The sequence below is a fragment of the Siniperca chuatsi genome, linkage group LG3 (assembly GCF_020085105.1).
Source record: "Siniperca chuatsi isolate FFG_IHB_CAS linkage group LG3, ASM2008510v1, whole genome shotgun sequence".
Classification (NCBI taxonomy): domain Eukaryota; kingdom Metazoa; phylum Chordata; class Actinopteri; order Centrarchiformes; family Sinipercidae; genus Siniperca; species Siniperca chuatsi.
In genome coordinates, this window is record NC_058044.1 from 12,365,495 (window position 1) to 12,387,268 (window position 21,774).

The following is a 21,774-nucleotide window of genomic DNA, read 5'->3' on the forward strand; positions in this document are numbered from 1 at the left end:
CCAGGGTTGTTTCATTTTTCAAATGCAATCAAAATAATTAAACATTTTTAAAGATGCTATTATCACAAAAATGTCTTCTTAACATACAGGTTCCTATGAAAAGTATTTACCCCACCTTGAACTTTAAAATGCTTTTATCTAATTGTTGTTTTACAACTTTGTAGATTTTTTTACTTTGAAATTTGAGGTTCAGTGTCAAAAAAGTGCTTATTTAATCCTCTGTGATTAAAAGTTATACAACAATAAACAATAAAAAGTCTAAGGGTGTGAAACGTTCTATATTCACTGTATGTAAGAAGAGGATTGAAAATTTACAGCTGAGGTGTAAAGATTCATGAATGGAATACATTCTCCAATCCTGAAATCTTTCTTTTCTTTCTGCTAATTACGTACCGCTAAACTGTGATCTGATATGATGACAATATATTTTCCCCTTAAGCTCTGTGTACCATGACAGTGCACAGGGACAAAGGAGTTAATTATACAGTTCAGTAACTGAACTGAACTTTCCAAAGTGCTGTGGCACAAAACAAATTGTAACAAGCAAAAATAAAAAATTCTACAACTTTTAAAATGCTCCATATGATACAATTCTAGTGAGAACTGGCAGTGTGGCTGTTTCTTACCTTTTTTTCCAGGTCCTCCTTTAGTTTTGTACATGAGGCCTCATACTGGCTTTTCTCTGTGGTTGCAACATTCAATCTCCTCTTTAGAGATTCAATGAGGGATTTCCTGTTGGTGGCCTCCTCTGATAAAGTCTTCACCTGTAGAGAGGTAGAGCAAAGGGGAAACAGGAAAGTAAAAAATGAAGCTGAACAATGGGGTGAGGGCACTGCAGTTCTGTTGTGATGGAGGTACTCAAGTCATATATTCATCTGAAGTTTCCTTCAAATCAAGGAAGTAAAGATCTATTCTATAAGTTAATGTAACAGCAACTAAAATGATTTCCTTTCATGTTTAGTCACCCAGGACACATAATATCCTAGATATGAGAAATGTTGAGCACTGCAAATACCTGATTTTCTCTGTCATTCTTCCGAGGAGCATCAAAATAATTAGATGACATGATGATGGTGTCAGCTGTGATGTGTTGTGTGTACCTTCTTCTCCAGCTCCTCCACCTGTCCACGGTAAGTTTTCTCCATCTCCTGCAGGAACTTCAGTCTCGTCTTCAAGTCCTCCACCAACTGCCTTTTCATGTTCACATCTCGCTCCGTGTGGCTTGTCCTGAAAACATACATAAAGGCGCACTAGCAAAAACACACACATATAATATAAAGCATAAACGGGTATGCATTCTACACAGATAGTCACATTCATGCACAGACACACACTCACATAGAGCATCTACATAGCAGAACAAACACACACACAAAGCTGTGCCTGCCAGCAGTGTCCCCATGCAGTGCATCAGGCATGACAGCTCATTATGACAACTAAATACACTGGCATGCTGTTTGAGTAAGTGGAGAGGGGTGAAATAAGGATGCATATATAATTCTAACTGGCATATATTAGAACAAGTGCTCTGGCGGGGAATGCCACACTAAGTGTGACTGGGGAGTCCAATGACAAACGGCATTTCGAATCAGCAGTGACACTACTTGAAAGACTGTAATCAATATTTAAATGTTTATTATTTTCAGCTCAGCATTACACCAGTCACATATAAAAACACGTCAGCAGGGGGACTTGGCTTGGGAAAGCCTGATTATGAAGGGAATAGGTTTAAAAAAAATGTTTGCTGTGCTGTACTGTGCTGATAATACTTCCCTAAAGAGAGGCAAGGTGGCTGTATTGTAAGCTATTCATGTCTTCACTAGTGCAAACATGCACCACATGTCACTTCCTATTTTGATAATCTGCTGTATTGACATGTTAAATATTCCAGCATTCTGCACAGCCATATTATAGTGAGGCCTTGTTTTAAATGGGCTCAGTATGTTAGTATGTTTTATTCTGTTTTTGTAAATGGCAAATATGAGGCATTTTTCATGGTTGACTATACCTTGGGGAATTACAACAAATAGAATAAAGATCATAAGGATGCAGTTAATTAAAATGTTTTTTTTGCCATTTTTTTATTTCAAAGATGTAGTGGATCTCTTAGCTCCCACACACATCTTGGCTTGTGTGTTTTAAATAAACAGATGACGCAACACTAGAGCAAATGCTTTCGTGTAAGTAAATGTCCCTGTCTCCCTAGGTGGATGAGTGCCTGAGGGCAGACTGGCTAAATAAATGTGAGCTTGTCCTATTGGAGTGACATTAAATTAAATGAGAGAGGAGTCTAGCCTGGGGTCTTTGGGGGGAAGTCGCGCTGGCTGGTTACCCCATGGATTTGGCCATTAATGAGAAAACCCATATTGAACCTTTCAGATGACTGTCTGGTGTTGACTTAAAGATGGAGAGCAGCAATAAGAGCCCCAGCAGCTCCCTCTGCCCCAATGCTAATGGCAATTAGATCGACAACATTTATTTTAGATGTTCCCTTCTTCTAAGATGTTCCCTTCTCCCAAAAAGAATAGAGGATAAAAAAGAATGAAGGATATATGGTGCTTCTGCCAGAGTGTGTGATCTCTATTTATGAGTGTTAGTGGAAAGAGAGAAAGAGAGCCTCAAACTATATCCCAATCACTCACACGTTTGTTCCCTTTGTTCTGCGCTTGTTGGCAATATTGTTCATCAAACATGCGTGTATTGTAATGATAAAAGTCAGTGGTCTGAAGTGTGTGTGTTCGTAAGAGAGAGCGAGAGTGCACATTTCTGTGTATGTTGTTAAGAATGAAGTGCGGGTTGACGTTTCATGTGGCTGATAGACAACAGGGCTAAAGATGAAAGAAGCAGCTTCATAAATAAGGCAGGGCCATAGTGCCGGATATTGACTGAGGACATGCCGGTATACTTTGAAATTCATTTCTTTTTTCCCCCCTTCTCTTCTTTAAGGCGAAGCAGCCTTGCTCCCTGTGTGTGTGCTGAGATGTATATTTCAGAGACGTCTAGACATGTCTTTCATTCTGAGAAGGGGTCCCTCCATGGAGGCAAATGGAGAGGTAGGCTAGAAGAGATGGCGAATTACATGTGTGTGTATGTGTGTGTGCGTGAGTGAGTGAGTGTGCGACAAGAGCCTGAGGAGAGGCTGAGGCTGTCGTGGAAACTCAGCTGAGGGATGTTCACTCTGTCTGGCTGTGATCCATTCTGCCTTTGTCACACACAAACACATACCCACTGTGATTGTACACATGCCCTGGATGCATTATTGAGAATGGCAGGCAGAGGACACAGCATACTAGACAAAGAGAACGAGCGGGAAGAAAACCAAGTTGCTCTTTGTACCTTTCTCTCAAAGATGAGATCATAATGCAGAATGATGATATACGCCTTTCACAACACTGTTCAAATCTCAACAGCAGAGTGAATTGTTTATAGCTATACATTCTGACTATGTAATGCAGAGAGTGCTACAGTAGGTGAACCATGTAACTCATTAGGACTTGTGGCCCACAGGCCAGAGTGATGCTGTGTGGGTTTTAGTGTCATGGGCCAAAATGGTCCCTCCTGCGGCACACAAACAATCAATACACTGCTTTGATCAGCACTCCACATCAGCTACCCACATAAGCAACACCACACTACATGACACATAAGACGCCCACATGCACACATGTGCATACACACTAATTCCTTTGTTTTTATTCATTCGCTCATGAGAACATGCATAATTTCACAAATGATTCACGCAGAGGAGAAGCATGCCTAAGTGGAGTGCAGCAGACAGAGTGCTGCCACATGGTGGAATCAAACACTACAGATGAGAGCTGCAGAGAATGTGCAAACATGCAGACAGAGACACAGGGAGACGGAGAGACAAAGACAGAGAGAGGGATGCAGAGAGAAAAAAAGACAAGATCTGTACTGGCCAGCAACTGTGAGAAAGAAGCACAAAGAGAAAGAACTAATTCTAATGAAGAAAAAGGTGTGAAACTAACTTGTCCTGCAACTGGCGGAGCTTGTCCTCCTTCTCCTGGAGTTGGCCTCGCAGGGCTTTGTTAGCTGCCACCTGCCTTGTGACCTCCGCACTTGCACTCTGGGGGAAGGGCACACGGTGTGTGTTTGTTAATGTGTTTGAGTGTGTGTGATAGGGGGTGGGGGAGGTTTTCACGACACGGCTGATGACAGGTCAGGCACAGCATGCCTCCTCATTATAGTTACAGCGGGAGGGTGGAAGGTGCTAAAAGAGGTTAAGAGGAAAGCTGTATTTTTCAAAGTGGATGAAATAAGGGGAGTAATTAAGAAAAATAACACTTTATAGACTTATATGACTGAATATATTTTAATGGAGATTGTGTATAAAAAAGAATAACCGATATGTTTACCAACAGATTAAAAAAAACCCAGCAGCAAACATTGTTATTATTAAAACTACTGCCGTTTATATCTTGTTGTTTTTATCTCTTATATCTGCATTATGACATATGGCTCATGATGACAGGCTGACAGGCTATGGTTCTGATGGCAAGACTGATGGATATTTGAACGTGCATGTTCACTTTGGTTTAAAGGCCCCATTGTCTCTTGTGGAAACTGTAGCAGTACAAGCTTTTGACAATGCGCTAACTCAGTGCACGCACCCCCACAGTGCATCCCTCGCCTCTCCCTTTTGCTGTCACCTGACATGACTTCCTCGGCTGTGTGTAATGACAGCAGCAATCTGCTCTGTGACACTGATGAGCTGGCTGCAGAGAGGGTGATAATACTGTGGTACCACTCACACCTTATTCCCTATGATGTCGGGCACGTCTCTACTGCTATTCCCCATGTCTCATCTTTCTGACAGGTACCCAATAATAAGATCAAATGATAAGAAATGCTAATTCATGTCGAAAGCACATGCAATTTCAGGTGATGTTGAGTGTAAATTGAAACGCTCAAGAATTTGTTGTTTTTTTTTTACACTACATGATTTGAAAGTAAAACCTTGATAGAGTTTCTTTCAGTTTCTGAAGTCCTCAAGGACTGTGGGCTGTTCAAACCAGTCAGATGTAAAGTGACTCAGAAATATTGATGTTTGATAAAATACCAGTGAAATGTTTTTTCTAACTCCAAAACATAAATGCATGTGTACTCCAACACTGGTAGACTGTTTGATACTGCATAATAAGTAGCAAAAAGGCAACCGAAAGGAAATTCAAACTGAAACGTATAAAATTCATAAACAATGTTTTCTTACTTTTGTCCATAAACTTGCCTGTACATACAAAAATGAATGCAAAATTGTCCTTGTTATTGATGGTATTATGCACTCAAGCTTCATAGTGCGCAAAATTGGGAATGAACACGATCCTTAACACCATCATCCTATTAAGAGATTTATCTAATAAGGCGTACACAATAAGACAAAGCATGAGGGCAATTCATTAACCCCAGAGTTCTACTCATTCTACCACTAACCTTAAGTTTGGCTTGAAGTTGTTTGACTTCAGCACCCAGGGCTTGGGGGGCAGGATTAGCTGGGGCTCCCTGGCAGGAGCACTCTGTGTTTACTGGTGCAGCTGGTGCAGTTTGCTGGAGGAACGTGATCTGCCTCCACCGCTCCAGCTCCATCTCCAGAACCTTTTTCTGCTGCTCCGTACCAGCCAGGTCAGAGGTCAGCTTCTGCAGATCGACAGACAGAACTGGTGGGCTAGGTTACTGCTGATGATACTACACTTAAAAACCAAAGTTTTGCCTACCGTTGTTAAACCAAGGCAACTTACATTTTTGTTATAGGATGGCGAGAGTTAAAAAGTAATGGGTGACATGATATACTGCTACATAAATTGACGATAACTTGAAGAAGTTTAAGTCAAACCAAAATCCAGCTTTCTCTGCTTTATGATGCAAAAATGTATTACTGTTGTAAGAAAAGAAAAATCATCTGACTTAAACGAGTCTTTATTTTAAATTCACATTAAATTAAACGCAGAGACAAAGTAAACACAATATGTTGGAAATTCTATATGCGTTAGCTACGGGAGAGCTGTGGGCTCTGCTTTAATATCTCAGCTGTGATAAATCTCCTTTTTTATGCTAATTAGGAAACAGATTATGCTGGTGCCCGGTCAATAGGGCCTAATTCTCACTGTGATTGGCATGCATAATAAAGCCATCCTGCAGAATCAGAGAGCACTTTGGGACAGAGGGAGTTCAGCATTTGGTGAGTGGTTGGGTTTAGAGTGATGAACGATAATGGCACTAGCTGATCATGTACAATGTACAGTGTATCAATGATTCTAAACATAAGCATCTGAGGTGAACACTTTTAACCACATGTGTGCGGTGGAGCTCAAAACAGCTCTTTGCCTGATTATTAAGAAAATATGAGGCAGAAACACATCTCTGTACGTTTGGTTCAATACTGCCACAATTAGCTGATCTGGTATCATTTCAAACATCAAGAATACTTAAAGGCACAAATAGGAGACATGATACATGAAGATGTATGCTGCACACATGGGGTAAATGCTGGAACCCACACAGAGACACACACACACACCCCCCCAAGTGAAACCGCAGATTCCCAGGGGTTTGCTCTCTGCTCTGCATACATGGAGGTTATTGATATCTGGTTGCTGGCTGACACCTTTTAATAGAATCCCTCTTGTTTTAGGTTTCCTCTGCTCTGTTGAAGATGCACATGCCATATCCCTAGGGAGGGTGGGAGAGAGAGAAGTAGGAGTGGTAGAGAGAGGGAGGAGTAGAGAAGTGAGGCTGCAGTGGCAGTGGTGCACGAATTAAGAGTGGCATTGATGACACTTCCTGTAAGACAGGCTTTGATTTCACAGGCCATTTTCAGCCCTGGTGAGAGATGACACTGACATGGACTGATATACTGGTGGTCCATTAGGCTGGAAGAGAGGACGCCTCTCACTGATGCTGTTCCAAGTGATACCCAGTCATTAGCAGGATAAATAAGGAAAAGGCTGCTGAAATAGCGATACGCCCAAGAGCATATACAAATGCATGCAGTCACATATGCACACATGTAAAAATCAAAGTGAATTTGTCAACATAAATCAAAACACTAGCGCAATGTCTTACTGTACAAGTTCCTCAATCATTTTGTATTCATTCCTTTGGCCAGACTTTTTATGTGATTTGTAGTGCAACTATCATTAAAATTCAAATAATGTCTGGAGCTTTTTAAGTTCAGTCAGTTTGTCTGTTGCACCCCCTAATCCTGTGATAATCCCAGCCCCTTACATGTTAGAGGAGGGTAGGACACTCCACACGTAAAGAGATAAGGCTGGTATATTCGGGAGGCGATGTCACAGTACACTGCAAAGTGAAGTACACGGGGCTGTAATGACTGAGTGAGGTAGATAATCCAAGCAACCAAATGATCCTGTATTTGGATGATACGCATGACTAGCACATTTCATCAAGAACTATACTTTGTAGAATCAGGAGGGTATGCTTCACCTGTCACCTGTTTTTTTAAGATTCTTATGCCACCTTAAGGGATAATTCCGGTTTATTACAACTCATGTCTTATTTTCGTAGTTTTTGGCCATTATTTCTATCAGTAATAATAACATTTAGATCTAGGAATAGCTGCCATATTCCTAGATCTCAAAGTTAATTGTTGAGATCTAGGAATATGGCAACATCACTAAAAGTCACATGGGGCAAAAAACACGGCTGGTCATATGATCAGAAAAACTTATTTTGAAAGAGAAAATGAAAGTAAATGTTGTAAACATCCATAATAGTTCACAGACTGACTTTGTGAGAGTTTTCCTGTGCAATGAGGGATCATTACTGACATTGTGAGGTCACTCACTTTCGGTTTTACCTCCAAATAAAATGGTTTAGATATTCTGGCTTAACTGTTTGCAACCTGCATGATTGTCTGACTGCTCGTATTATTTGCCACGCTGGACTTTGCAGTTGCAGCAAAATATTGTTTAAATAGCAGCTATTAAGACATTAAGAAACTCAAAATCCAAACTCATACAAAGAACACAGAAGGAAGGGAAATAAAAAAAAGGAACATACGGGAAAGCAAGTAAGAAAGGAAGGCATAAAGAAATAAGACTAAATGATGGAATGGGGTAAGGTAGCAACAAGGGAAGGACAGAATGGCCGAAGGATCAAGAGATACAGCAACACAAATAAGTTTCTGTGAAACTGCCATGCTACTTCTCACATGATGGCCCCCGTGGAGGCTGTCCTAAGCCAATTACAAGTAGAGAGTTTTAGTTGGAGAGTTGGCCAGGACCGGCTGGAACAGGCCCAAAGTCCATCACCTCTTGCCCTTTCAGAGAGGGCAACAAGACCTGGCTTTGGCCAGTCAGTCGACTCCAACTTTCTCTGGTGGAGTGGCATTAATACTGCAGGAGGAAAGAGGAAACAAGACAACAGAAAGACAACAATTCCCTCTCTGTCCACTCATTCACGTAATAGTGTGTGTTTGTGTATGTGTGTGCATACTCGTGTGCCTTTACTGATGTGTCTAAGGTCTCGTTGGGCCTCAGCAATCAGATGCCTGGGTGGGAGCACAAGGGCCACTTCCTAGGTAGCAACACTATGAGGGCTGCACTCTGACCTGTGTGTATAAGTCCAATATACTGTATCTGTACTGTTCTACACAGTAAATATACAGACACATGCACTTAATCAGGCGTCCAGTGGGCCCTTGCTGGCTGCTGCTATGTCTGAATTCACCAAAAAAAGTCTCCTGCCTGTCGGATTAACGATCATATCTGTCTAGGAGTTGGTGTGTGTGTGTATTTGTGTGTCTATGTATGTGAGTGTTCATATGTTGGTGTGTACAAGGAGGCTCTGATAGGAAAGATACTGTTTAGGGCAAAAGTGCCTGGTGTTATATTTATAGTCTATACCAAGTCTAAGAGTTTCCTACCTGGAAGCAGGTACTAAATAACTAAATGGGTGTGTGGCAGGGAACTCAAAAAATAGTCACCTTGTGTGTATCTGTGCACACAGGTGCATGAATTTGGAGAAATGTAACTGCTAGTGACACAGATTGTTGTGGAGAACTAGCTTGTTGAAACATTCAGTGAAACGAGACAACAGCAGAGTCAGAGAGAGAAAAAGAGAGAGAGATTCTCCTCCTCTCTTCTGCTCCTGGGTGCTGACCTCCACAGGCGAGAGTAGGCCTGTCAGCCACACTTATTAAGCATGATAAGGGCAAAGGACCTGCTAGTGCTGCACTCTCAGCCCCCAGCAAATACAAAAGAACCACAAAAAGAAAGACAAAGAGAAAAATAAGAAACTTCCCAACACTTACAACTGGCTCTCCCCTTTACTCATCTCCCTGTTTTTCCCCAAGTTACCTGTGTGAGCTGCTTGCTGCTGCAGAGTTTCTCAGTGAGGGAGTTGAGTTGTGCTTTGCTCTTCTCGTTGGCCCTACGCAGCTCTCTGGCTGAAAGCACAGCATCTTTCCTGGCACTTCGCAGTATGTCAATGTGACGCTGTAGGGACTCAATGCGCTGCTGCAGAGATGAGGAGGAGCAGTGCTGGGTCTTCATTAGCATCCTCTTCCTCCTCCACCTCCTTTTCTCTCCTCTCGTCCCTTGTTCCCAGGGCTCATGCTGTTCATCGTCTAATAGGAGGAAGTACATGCAGGCACCTCAGAGTTGACAAGTGCACAGAACAAATCCCTATTTAGAAGCTACTGCTGGGAGTTAACAGGTGTATGTAAAAGTGCCTTTCTGTATGCGCAAGTGAAAACTGTGATATATTTAACAACTTGAATGATTAACATTTTCCATTTATAACCAATTCAGGAGTGTCAAGTTCTGAAAAACAACCAACACCCCCAACAAAGCTTGTTAACTTCTTAAATACTTGTTTCCGATCGACAGCATGTACATACATTGAGTGTTCTTCCTGCTTCAATTAATAGTCGATTAGATTTTCGTAGTTTTGCATGGGTGTGAAAAAGGAAGACTTATGCTACCTTGGGCCAGAACATCGGGTTGTTTTCTGTTAGATTTTCCTGAGATCAGTGAACACCTGTAGGACTGAAAGAACAGAAAAGTCGGAGACAGAGATGAAAAGCAGCTGTTAAACGTAACACAACCGGTTGACATGTTGTGCTTCCTGAAATGCAACTCATAATGACACTATGATCACAGGGTGTTCTCAGTTTAACGCGACAAGACAAATCACCCTGTGCTTTAATAATTCACCTGAGCGTGTTCAACCGACTTCAACTCTAACGCTTCTCAGCCCAGATATTACATCTGACAGATGCTTGCAAATGCCGCCTTTGTTCAATCACTGTCTGAAAGCCCTGATTCACTCCTACAGTATGACGTGTGTGTGTGTGTGAGTGTGTGTGTGTGTGCGTGAGTGTGTATAGTCATTTGCACTCATAAGTGTTTATGCGTGTGTGTATGTGTGACAACTACCAACTGCACCATCGTTTGTAGCGACATCAAAGAAACCCCAACCCCCCAACCCACCCAACCCCACCACCACACCCCGCCTTCTTCTCTGCCTGTTTCCTTTGTATATGGAGTAAGGTAGGATTTGATCAGTGCCAGGTTTGATCACACGGTGCCTTGCAGAGAGGAGATGAACCCTTTGGTTTGTGACATAGCACGTCGTGAGGGGCCAGGGCTGTCATAGCGGTGAGCCTGGAGGAGCTGATGGGCACATTTAGTGGATCTGGAGTGGGGAAACTAAAGGGGATCTGAGAGTAAGGGTCTTGACAGCTCCCTGGCTACATGTACAACAACAACCCTCTCTTTCTCTCCACCTTCTCGAAAAAGAGAAAGAGAGGAGAAGAGAGAAAGATAGAATATCTTTAAAAGGTTCCCCTCTTTCCTCTCTTCATCTCTCTTCTTGACGGACAGATCTCTCTGGGGTTTTGAGCTGCCATGTCCTGCTGTGAAGTGGTTTGATGCGGACAAGAGCAAGGGTCCAGGCCTATTGATTGCATGGTGTGGAGAGGAGAGGGAAAAGAAGGAGCGCTGACAACCACACATAGGGAAGCCTTTGTGAATGCAAGAGCAAAGGAAGTGGCCAGTTAAAAGATGTATGGTGTGGCATGGACCAAATTATGCAACATATAGTTACAGGAACAATCACATAAACCTCAATAAAATACTAACTATTACTTTTGTGCCTTTATAAAGAATGGGCAGCCTAGGCTTATAAGATGCCAACTGTAAAGTTGCAGTGATATAAAAAGACATGTCTAAAAGAACATGAATTAAAACACACTCTCTGAATCATCAACACAATACTTTGTCCACTCTCCAGTTCCTTTCCTACAACTCAAACAATCATTCTGTCAGAGTAAATCTGTAGACACTGAGGTCATTTTAGTACAGAGTACATTCCTTAAATTATTGTATGAGGCGAGGCACAATAAAACATAACATGGGCTACGCTTTCAATGTCACTGGGGTGACAATTAATCCTGCCTGGTTCTATGGCTATGGTAATGTAGAAGTAAATCTTCTGACTTAAACTAAATTGCAAATTTGTTTGGTAAGGTACCTTGACAGATTCTTTCTTAATACATAAAGAACAATTTACTCTGAATATGATGTACTGTATATCACATTGTAAGCCATTTAAAAACTTTTTTTTTTTTGCAAATTTAGGATCAAAAGGTAAAATTTTTATACTGCACTAATACAGCTTAAAACAAGCTGGAAACAACTTGAAAAAACCTGTACGTACTCTCAAACTATTCAAAGGCTGGCTATTCAAATAAATCTAACTAAAAGGTTACTCTTGGAGACTTGTAGTCTGCAAGGGAATATACACACTACCCTGACGTTAACATCTGACTGCAGATGTTCATTCCTTTTTTTAATACAAAAATAATGAAAGGATGACTGGAGACCAACCTTTTTGTTAGTGTGTTGTCTGTAAGGTTTTGTCACCGAGGGCACACTGTTGAGACTGTCCGAGTACTCTTCACCACAGTCACTGTAGAGAAACGTGCGAAGGGTTATTACAGGCTAAAAGTTGAACCCACAACCTGGTTCTGAAAGTACCACCATTGGACAAAAATCCAATTTACCTTTTATGATTGATTTAGTTGACAAGCAAAAATATGTGCATTTGCCCCCTCCCCTCCTTCCAACAGAAAATCAATGTCCCATCCAATTTCTGAGGTGGAAGTGTAAATGTGGGTGTAAATTAAATGAAAAGCTGCAGTGTCTGGTGCTGATGGTGAATGCATCAACATGTATGAGAGCGGCTGTGGCCTTCATTAGCCCTCTGTGTGTGACAGACGTGTGTGAGAGGCACGGCTGAGCAGAGCCAAGCAAAGTTGCATCTGATGGACACACGGTAAGGGCTTCCTGAGACACACACACACACACACACACACACACACACACACACACACACACACACACACACACACACACACACACACACACACACACACACACACACACACACACACACACACACACAGGTTTATTGACAGTGACCTTTGACGTGAAGGTGGAAGCCAGTGACATTTACGCTGGCGGGTTTATTAAGGTGGGGCCTGGGAGAAGTAGCAGAGGTAAAGACCACAGAGAGAAGATCTAACTGGAACATGACAGGGCTTGGGGCTAGTTAGGGTTAAACCTGGTCTGGAAGGGGCACAGGGACTTGCTGAGGATAACTAATCACCCCGTATTTTTTTTTTTTTAAATATTATTTTTTGGGGGCTTTTTGCCTTCATTGGATAGGAACAGCTAAAGAGAGATAGGAAGAGAGAGGGGATGACATGCAGCAAAGGGCCCCGGGCTGGAATCGAACCTGGGTCGCTGCGGTAAGGACTCGTCCAGGATGATGATCCTTCAGGCGGGTGTGTGTCTGTATGTAGTGTTTCCATACTGCACATAAACATGTCATTTACAAGCTGGATGCAAAACTGTGCTGTTCAAATACAAATGGGTGAAAAAAATTGAATGACTAATCTGAATAAAAGGCTGAAGAAAAGGACACATAGGGTCACTGAATGCTGTGATGAGTATGACAATGAAGTGAATCATGTGCTATGGCCTTCACAGTCACCAGATCTCTGCCCAGTTGAACACCAATGGGAAATTTTGGAGTGATGTGTTAGACAATGCTCTCCACTATCTTCAATCCACCAAATGAGGGAATATCTTTTGAAAGAATGGCATACACATCTTTCAGTTGAGGTCCAGAGAGTTGGACAATCTATGAGAAGGCACACTGAACCTGTTCTGGAGGCTAGTGATGGCCCAACACCTGACCAAGACACTTTGTTGTTTTTTCCTTGTCAATAATTTGTCCCATATGTAATGTTGTGTATTCCAGCATTAATTAAGAGCATATGAAATATGTAAACCCAATCATAAACACACACACACACACTACATATTCCTACTAACAGAACAATTCAATACAATTCAAAACGATATTCTCAATGCCCCCTGCTCTCATTCTGTCCCGCTCTCTAACAAAACTGCTGATCTGCTTAAAATGGTCAGCTGCCTTCAGCAGCTCAAAACTTGAGAGAGAAAGCCAGAGGCAGCGATAAAAAGGAGGGGAAAAAACAAAGACTTGTCAGTAGCCTTAACAAGTCTGACATCTTTATTTGGCACTATTTAGGCCAAACCTCCTTAGGCAGAAGTACTGTATTTCCAGGAGTGCCTACCAGACATATTGCTGAATACCACTGCGAAATAAGAGACGCAGAAGGCTTTACAGTAGCAAATCAGTTGACAGGTGCTTTAAATAAGACAACATCTCAGTTTAGACCCCTTCTTCACAAATCCACTTAGATCCTCCTCTCAGGTAAAGCGTCTATTAGACTGCTGCTTATTAGTCACATGGAGAGGCATTAGGAAAGCAGGCATAGCTGCATAGCTGCACCCAGTCCCCATTAAACGGCCTCTTGTGGATAGAGATGGGGTGGATTACAGCCTGATGAATTAGTTGGTGAAGAGATGGTGAGTTAGTAGGGCCGAGCAAAAGAGAGAGCAGATAGAGAGAGGCATACAGGGAGAGAAAGTGAAGGGAAATAAATATCAGCGATAGCTCTGAGTGTTTGAAATCAAATCATTCCGACCATCACTCAATAAATGTTGGCTCAGTGGCTTTTTTGCATAAAACATACATGAAATAATTACTGTCGATGGTTCTTAATTTAGAGGGTGTTAAACAGCTTGTAGACATCTGGTACTGAGCCGAGTAGGGTCATTCAAAATTTATCTAACTAAATTAAGGCGAGGAGAGGAAAGAGGAGGGTGGGTAAGATGGAAAGGAAGCGTGTGTGTGTGTGTGTATTGGGAGGGGGTTACGGGGTGGCTGGAGGAAATAAGAGTAGCACACACACATTTGTGAATTGACATGCCACAAGACAACCAACATGACTAGATACAGGGTGGGGTTAGCTTCCGTGCATGTATGGTTGTGTGTGTATGGGTGGAGGAGGTGGGTGCTTGGTACTTGCAGGGGGATCCTTACTGCTGTCAAGGGGGGGTTAGTGAATATGCAAAGGATCAGTAAATTAAATCAAACTGCCAAACTGTCAATTTCAGGGTAGCGTGACTAGTGCATGAAAATGGCATCACTGGAAAGTATCGAGGCTTTGGCGGCCCCCTTATCCCTGGGCTTCTCTGGCATCGGTTCAACTTTGTGCGGAGAGGTGGCTAATTTTGCATGCAAATTTCAGTCAATAAGCTCCAAGCAAGGCGTCCCAGGATATTTCAAAGGATCTGACAGTAGTTTCCCCCTCCTCTCTCCTTCTCTCTATCATTCTTTCTCGCATTCTTCTTTTGGCGCTTGAATACCAACTAGACAGACGATGAAATTCAATCACCCATTTGCTTACACTTTGCATATGCACGTTGTCCCCTCGATGCTGCATGGCCCCCCACAATTCAGCCAGCCCACCCTCTCCACTCCAACAACCTAAAAATAATGAGGAGGGAGGCAGTGAGAATAAGTGCATCTGTGTGTGCGTGTGTATTACCTATCTATGCTCATGTCCTCCCACTCGTCCTTAGTGGGACTGGGGCTGCGGCCTTTCCAGCTGATGGCTTGATTGGGGCTGACTGTTCGGTGGCTGCGCTGGCATAGCGGACCTCTGAGCCTAGTTGTTTTGAATTTGATCTTGCTGTTAATGTTGCTAACGATCCCACCTGCCCGCGCTGGTCCTGCTGCACGGTTCCTATAGAAGTCCCTGGCTGCTCTGAGGATCCCTAGCTCCTGTCTCAGCTTCAGCAACTGATGTTGAAGCTTGGTAGCCTCTTTTTGAGAGGCAGCCAGCCGGGCTTCTACAGCCATGATCTCGCTGCGATGCCGCTCCCCCTGGGCCAGGGCCTGGGCTTGGGCTGCCTCTTCACGGACAGCTTCCTGGGTTCGCAGATGATCCAGTGAGGCTTTGAGTCTGCGGCAGTTGTGGGCCAAGTCCTCCTTGGCCTCAAGTAGCTGCTCTTTCTCTTCCCTCAGCCTCTCTGTCTCCTCCTCCAGGGACATCATCCTCCGCTCCAGCTGTTCAATCTGAAGGAATCAGAGATATGGGGCCTCAGTGGTACAACATAGTCAGTTTTTTCCTTTGCATATCTCTTGTTTTTTACCATAAATACTCAAACTTCTAAACACGCTGCTCTTGTAATGCTAGTGAAAACAACAACATGCCAAGCCTGAGTTCACCCTGTTGTTGTTCTACAGTATATGTTATCAGTGAAAATCAGAAAGGCCAGTTCCTCATTTGACCTGTGTGAGGTAGCATGCACACAGTGGTTTCCCTCTCCAGATATTTTCTCAAGGGTGTATGTGCCAATGCAAATATGTTGTGAGTATGGCTGAACCAATGAGGGGAGCAACAAGCCCCTCTCCAGCCTGGTAAAGCTATGGACATCTGACTGGCACCCCCTTACCCTGATCATCCCTTACTAGGCAGCAACCAGGAGCACTTAGTCTATTTGTTAGATCTTTGGTGGAGACTGTTTAAGAGAACAGTGAATGCCTGCTGGGTTTGTGCCTCCAGGCAATTTTCCCCTTTTATTTGGTTCTGACTCTGCCTGCTGGTGAAGCCTGGTACCTTTCAAACAAAATTAGATGGCTATCCCCACCCTTGATGATTCACAGCCATGAAGGCAGAAGGGGGGCAACATATGAACTCATGCAAGCAGGGGTTTTAAAAGCATGTGTGCACAAATATGTACAACCTACTAACAGCTCCGATACAAATTTACTTTAAGTGATCTACTTTTTGTATGGGATAACTTACAAGTAAAGTTTTATCTACTTCACCCCTATAGTTATTTGTGGCTATTTGTATATTTTTTTTAAACTGTGATAAAAACAAACTACCTCCTAGCTGACACTTGAGTTGGAAATGACTACATGACCAATTCTCCAAAGAGTGAGAACACTTTCAAGTCATTCTTAATAGAGGAAAAACAAATTTTCTGAGAGGCATTGTGCGTAGTTGGCTCTGTCGGGTTCCTTTTATTGGCAATGACAAAGAACACTTAGTGATGGCATAGCGGTGTACCTTTTTAAATGACTGTTCCATTCGCTCTGAAGAAACAGAAAGCTTTTTCGGAGTGCTGCTTTTGACCTGGCGCTCCTCTACCACTTTGTGAAGCAATTCTGCAAAGGGGAACAAAGCTCGTTATTGTGACATGATGTGTCAAAGTCAGGCTGCTCAATCAATAGAATTATAATAAAGAGGGTACATTAAATCAATTAGCATTACTAAGGTCTAATTTCCTTCCTAAGGTCCAGTTTCTTTTTTTTTTCCTTTTGTCAATCAAGTCAAACGTAACGCAGAATCACTAATGCTGTTTTCATAGGGACTTGAAATTTTCACAGCTAAAACCCACCTCCTGTTTCTAAAATCTTATCAAATATCCTTTTTTCCTCCGGATTAACAGAAAGGTGTTTTATTTAGTACTCCACACAGAAATAGGAAAACAGTGTTCAAAAGCACACAGTGGTACATGCTATGTGCAACCTCTCTCTAGGGATCTTAAGCAAACGAAGAGAAATGCTTGAATCCCTTGTGAACACACAGCCCCAGGCTGCACTGCTTTGTAGTCCACTATGTTTCCTCAATAGACAACTAATCTCTGCAGACTAACATGCTGCTTTATTCTGAGAACTTCAATAGTGGCCTTGGCAAACATATGATTTAGGCTTTATGATAACAACAGAATGCATGCAGGAGTCAAAGTGCTTGGGGATTTGATGCACACATATTCATGTGCGCATACACAATCCAACAAGCCTCATTGTCACTGTCTGACATCCAGTATATACCTGCAAAGGGCAACACAAAACAATATAAAACTTTCTGCCTTTCATTCTCTCCTGTTAAAGATTCATGACAGGACGACCAAAATAATTTGTACAATGAGGCTGGAAACATTAAATATTCAGGACCTTGACTTTTCAGGTCAGTTGATCTTTTGGTGAGTGAGTAGGAAAAAGAGGCCATAGAAGGAGAAAGCAAAAAGAGAGAGGGATATGTTGTGAGGAGCTGCTGCTCCCTTGCTTTGCATTTGACGCTTTGCCCAGGGAAGTTTGTTACTTTGAATTAGCCTGCTCTTTTGTCTTCCCAGCATGTCACATTCAATCAGACAGAGCACCAAATAGGACAGGAGGGCTGCCGGGTTCGCTGGATACATAACCAGTTTGGGAGACAATTATCCAACTCCAGTGCTGGTAGCTTGGGAGTTGGCACCTCAGCACTACCTTGATAAGTAGACGTGGTGGCTCCCTAGTCACCCACTGTTGGAGGAGGTCCTGGCACTGCGGCATACATTAACGTCCCTCCCACGTCTCCTCATGGGCTGCAGCACAAAGGCCCTGTTCCTTTCATCTGCTGCCTTTCGTTAGCGTGATCCTGGCGTGAGCGCTTCAACCCTCCATCCCTTTGATCGGGTCACAGAGGTTCTTCAGGAGCAAATGTTGTGGCCATTCACAATTTTTTCTTAATAATGTTTACTTCCTAGTGACTAAACATATTGGTTATAGTCCAGATATAAATATATATAAAATATTTCCAAAATGATAAAACTGTATTTAAAATACAAAATAACATACACAACTGGCATTTACTGACAACAGTCTATGGGAAGATTATTTTTGTCAAAATCATCACAATATACAATTTATTTATTTATTTCGACTATATAAACCTAAAATAGAATCAGAATCTTTGTCTTTTCCTTTAAAAACATATTGTGAAACAATGTTTAAATGTATGTTTGTATTTTAAAAACAGTGATTTCAGCAAAATAATGCACAGTGAGAAAAAAAACAAACTGTTTCACCAGAACAGAAAAAGTGCTTTACATCCTTTGAAATAAATATATCAGGGATTCTAATGCTTACGCATCTGTGTTTTTCCCCATGTAGCAGGTGTGTTCATATTCAGTGACACCGATTATTGTGATAAAGTTGGTTATTATGACAGTATAAACCTGTGGTTATATAATAACCATTAATTTCACTGGGTAAAAGCAATATTCAAGGTTTTCCAGGACATTTTCCCAATTCAAATGAATATAAAGATTGTTCAAAATGTCTACATTTTCACACTTTTTCAAGCTTTTCAACTGTTATCTATTCATTCATACTTTCAGCAAGAAATGCAAACAAAAGAATGTTCCACATCTTCTGTACATTTTGGGTATTATTCAACTTTTCAAATCCCATTAAAACTTTTAAAAATATTCAACTTTGTTTGAAGTAAAGTTACAGTGGCAGTCAATGAGAACAGCATTCAAACACACTCATCTTCAAGCTCATCCCACTAATACATACATTCACGTAGAAACTCCATTTAAACTTTAAAACGTTCACAATCCTTGGGACTTTCTCACATTAATTCAGATTTTTCATATCTTTCATACTTTTTACACAATCACAGTTCTAAATTCATGAAATTTTCAGTCCTTTTCTGAGTTTACAATGAGTTGGGTAATTTTTCTTTTCCTTTCGGCTGTTCCCTTTCAGGGGTCGCCACAGCGAATCATGTGCCTCCATCTAACCCTGTCCTCTGCATCCTCTGGGTAATTGTAAGTCTCTAAGTAATTTTTTTTTTTTAAACTCTTCTCTTCAACTTGGTGTCATTCCCACAATTTTCACTCTTCATGCATAATTTATACATCAAAACGTAGGAAAATTTGTGCTGGCTGCAAACATGTAACTATGGAGTCAAACAAACTCACTCAGTTTAAACAGTCTGCTTCAAAGTGACAACAGTGCCAGCATTCTGCCGTATCAACTTCTATATTAACTGAGACCAGAATTTTCAGGAGGGAGGCAGAAAAAGGGACATTTCTAACCAGCTCTCATTCTCACATTTTTGACACTTCACCCACAAATCTCACACAGCCTCTGCAGCAGGTTCTCCTCTCTCTTACGGTATTTTAACTTTGGCGACCTTGGACCTCAGGGGAGTCACAGCTGATTGACATGAGCTAATTAGTGCAGTTTGATGCACACGCTCACGCTTCTCTGTCCTTCTGTCTCTCAATTCAATTCAATTGGGCTTTTTTGGCATGGGAAACAGATGTTAACATTGCCAAAGCATAAAATAAAAACATCCATAAACAGAAGAATTGTGATATTAATTACTTCTGCAGTTACCAGGGGGTACGTGGACAAATTGTGCAGCTCAGCTAATTTGAAAATATAGAAATGATTTGATTTGATGATACATATCCACATATTTTTGTTGAGAAAACTCAACACACAAGTAAGATTACAAATTTGTGTGATGGCGATCATTACAGTTATTGTCACAATAACTTACCAACTATGGTAGTCTGTACAAGACATGCCTCAGTTTTCCACCAACCTGAGTCAATTGTAAGTTGATTAAGACAGCAAAAAGACTAGTTAAAAAGACAACAAAAAGCTAAACATAAAGATACTGTAAATGGTTGAAACAACCAGTTTCTGTCACTCCAAATGGCAATAGTACAATTGCAAACTTGGCCACAACTACTGAAAAATATCATTGAACAATATCATAAAGCCATCCCATCTATCAAAGGGGTACTTAGGCACATCTGATAGGGCTGTGGGGGTATGTCTGACAAAAAAGGTTGGGAACCACTGCTGTAAGCAACATTCACTGCCACTAAATGTTGCACTAAAGAACCAGCATCTCAGACCAAAACAAATGGAATCACCAGACTCCATTGAGAAAAACAGCAGAAAATTGTAAAACAGACTTAATTTAAACTGGACAGAAAGAAAAAAAAAATCCTAATTCACAATTCAAATCTACCTCTGTCTCACACACAGAAACACACACACACACACACACACACACACACACACACACACACACACACACACACACACACACACACACACACACACAGTGTCATTTTAGATTTTCAAAATAAAAGCTGGTGAAGACCTCCATTCAAACCTTATGGTGTATCTTTCATACATTATTGGTACTATTCAGCTTTTAAAGCCAGCAAATCAGTTTACCGTCAGCTTTTCAACAAACCTTAAAATATACCACATTTTTCATACATTATTGGTATTCAACATGTATCATTCAACAGCCGCAATTTCTTCAGAAATTGCTTCTCTAGTTCATCTAGATATAGCTATATCAACTATCATCCTGCACCCACACAGTAGCTTCACATTATTTAATGGATGAATTCTTAAGCTTGGTATGGTACCAAGCATATTTTATAGGGAGAGAATACAATTTTAACACTAATGGTAATGCAACAAAAACAGCAGTACTGGCGAACACATTGTGAAAAGCCACTCTCTGCAGTTGGTAAGGCTTTTGTGAGCGTACTAAAATCCTTCAAAATCAGAGTGAATTTTTATCTGATAGAAACTGAAAAATGATTTGTACATGATAACACAAAAGACAAGAAAGCAGATACTCAGGCTCTTGTGTAACATTTATATTTAGTCATTATTTGTCTGACAAGATGTAAAAGGAGGAGATTAATTCCTAGTATTCCTGACTTGACTGTCAATAGGAGAGGATCCACTATTTTAATTAGTGCCATTCTTTAAATCACATACTTGCATCTGCAACAGACATCATCATTGGTTGTGAAGAAAATTAAAGTGATCTAGGACAGATTTGTTATTGAACTAGTTAATTAAGACCAGCAGTTGCGGTGGTGAGCGTCTGACAAAAGGTTGCAGATTGGATTAAAAGCGATGTGCATTTTAACATTGGGAACGATATATGCAGACAAGATGAAAACTACTTGATCTCCCAATCAATTTGCAGGGAGTTGATCAAGTCTTAATTGAGTTGTCTTATTAATTCCACTGGGAGTTGTCTTATTAATTCTGCTCACTAATACACATGGCCAAGAGCTAGAAGGGTAGCTTAAAGGTGCTGTTATGTTAAACATGCATACCTTTCCACCATTATAGGTAATACTTCCAGTGCTTTTTTTACTTTGTACTTTAAGCCTGTGGCAACATCCTTGGGTAACATTGTAGAGAGCAATAAAGTCAAATTCACGAAGAGATATAGAATAGTTGTGTAACATTCAATTTAGGCAAAATATTTCCAGACCAAAAGAAAGGAAAAAGAAATGGAAAAAAGACTGAAGATAAAAAGTGATTTTAAGAATCACGTTTACTTGGTTATTTTTAAATCCCCAAAACACTTTCCCAATATAAAGAAAGAAAGGGTTCACCTTGGTGTTCATTAGCAAGACGCAAGTGGAGCTCCTTCACTGTGGCCCGGTCCATAGCAGCCTGGACTCGCAGCATGTCCAGCTCCTCTTCCAGGCCGGCTCTGCAGTCACACACATTAGAAAC

General features: G+C 41.4%; 1 protein-coding gene across 3 annotated transcripts in view; it reads right to left on the bottom strand.

Annotated features, from left to right (window-relative positions):
• cntln (centlein, centrosomal protein) overlaps positions 1-21,774 on the bottom strand; it is an 86,013-nt gene that overhangs the window by 20,045 nt on the left and 44,194 nt on the right. For 2 of the 3 annotated variants that reach the window (XM_044189951.1, XM_044189950.1), the window contains exons 14-23: positions 21,651-21,751; positions 16,496-16,593; positions 14,966-15,495; positions 11,868-11,949; positions 9,962-10,025; positions 9,336-9,604; positions 5,452-5,655; positions 3,990-4,087; positions 1,101-1,227; positions 627-764 (exon numbers count right to left, since the gene is read on the bottom strand). In XM_044189951.1, the coding sequence (XP_044045886.1) occupies positions 627-764; positions 1,101-1,227; positions 3,990-4,087; positions 5,452-5,655; positions 9,336-9,604; positions 9,962-10,025; positions 11,868-11,949; positions 14,966-15,495; positions 16,496-16,593; positions 21,651-21,751 (1,711 nt within the window). The remainder of the gene's footprint in view (positions 1-626; positions 765-1,100; positions 1,228-3,989; positions 4,088-5,451; positions 5,656-9,335; positions 9,605-9,961; positions 10,026-11,867; positions 11,950-14,965; positions 15,496-16,495; positions 16,594-21,650; positions 21,752-21,774) is intronic. The other variant, XM_044189952.1, reaches the window with a different exon arrangement.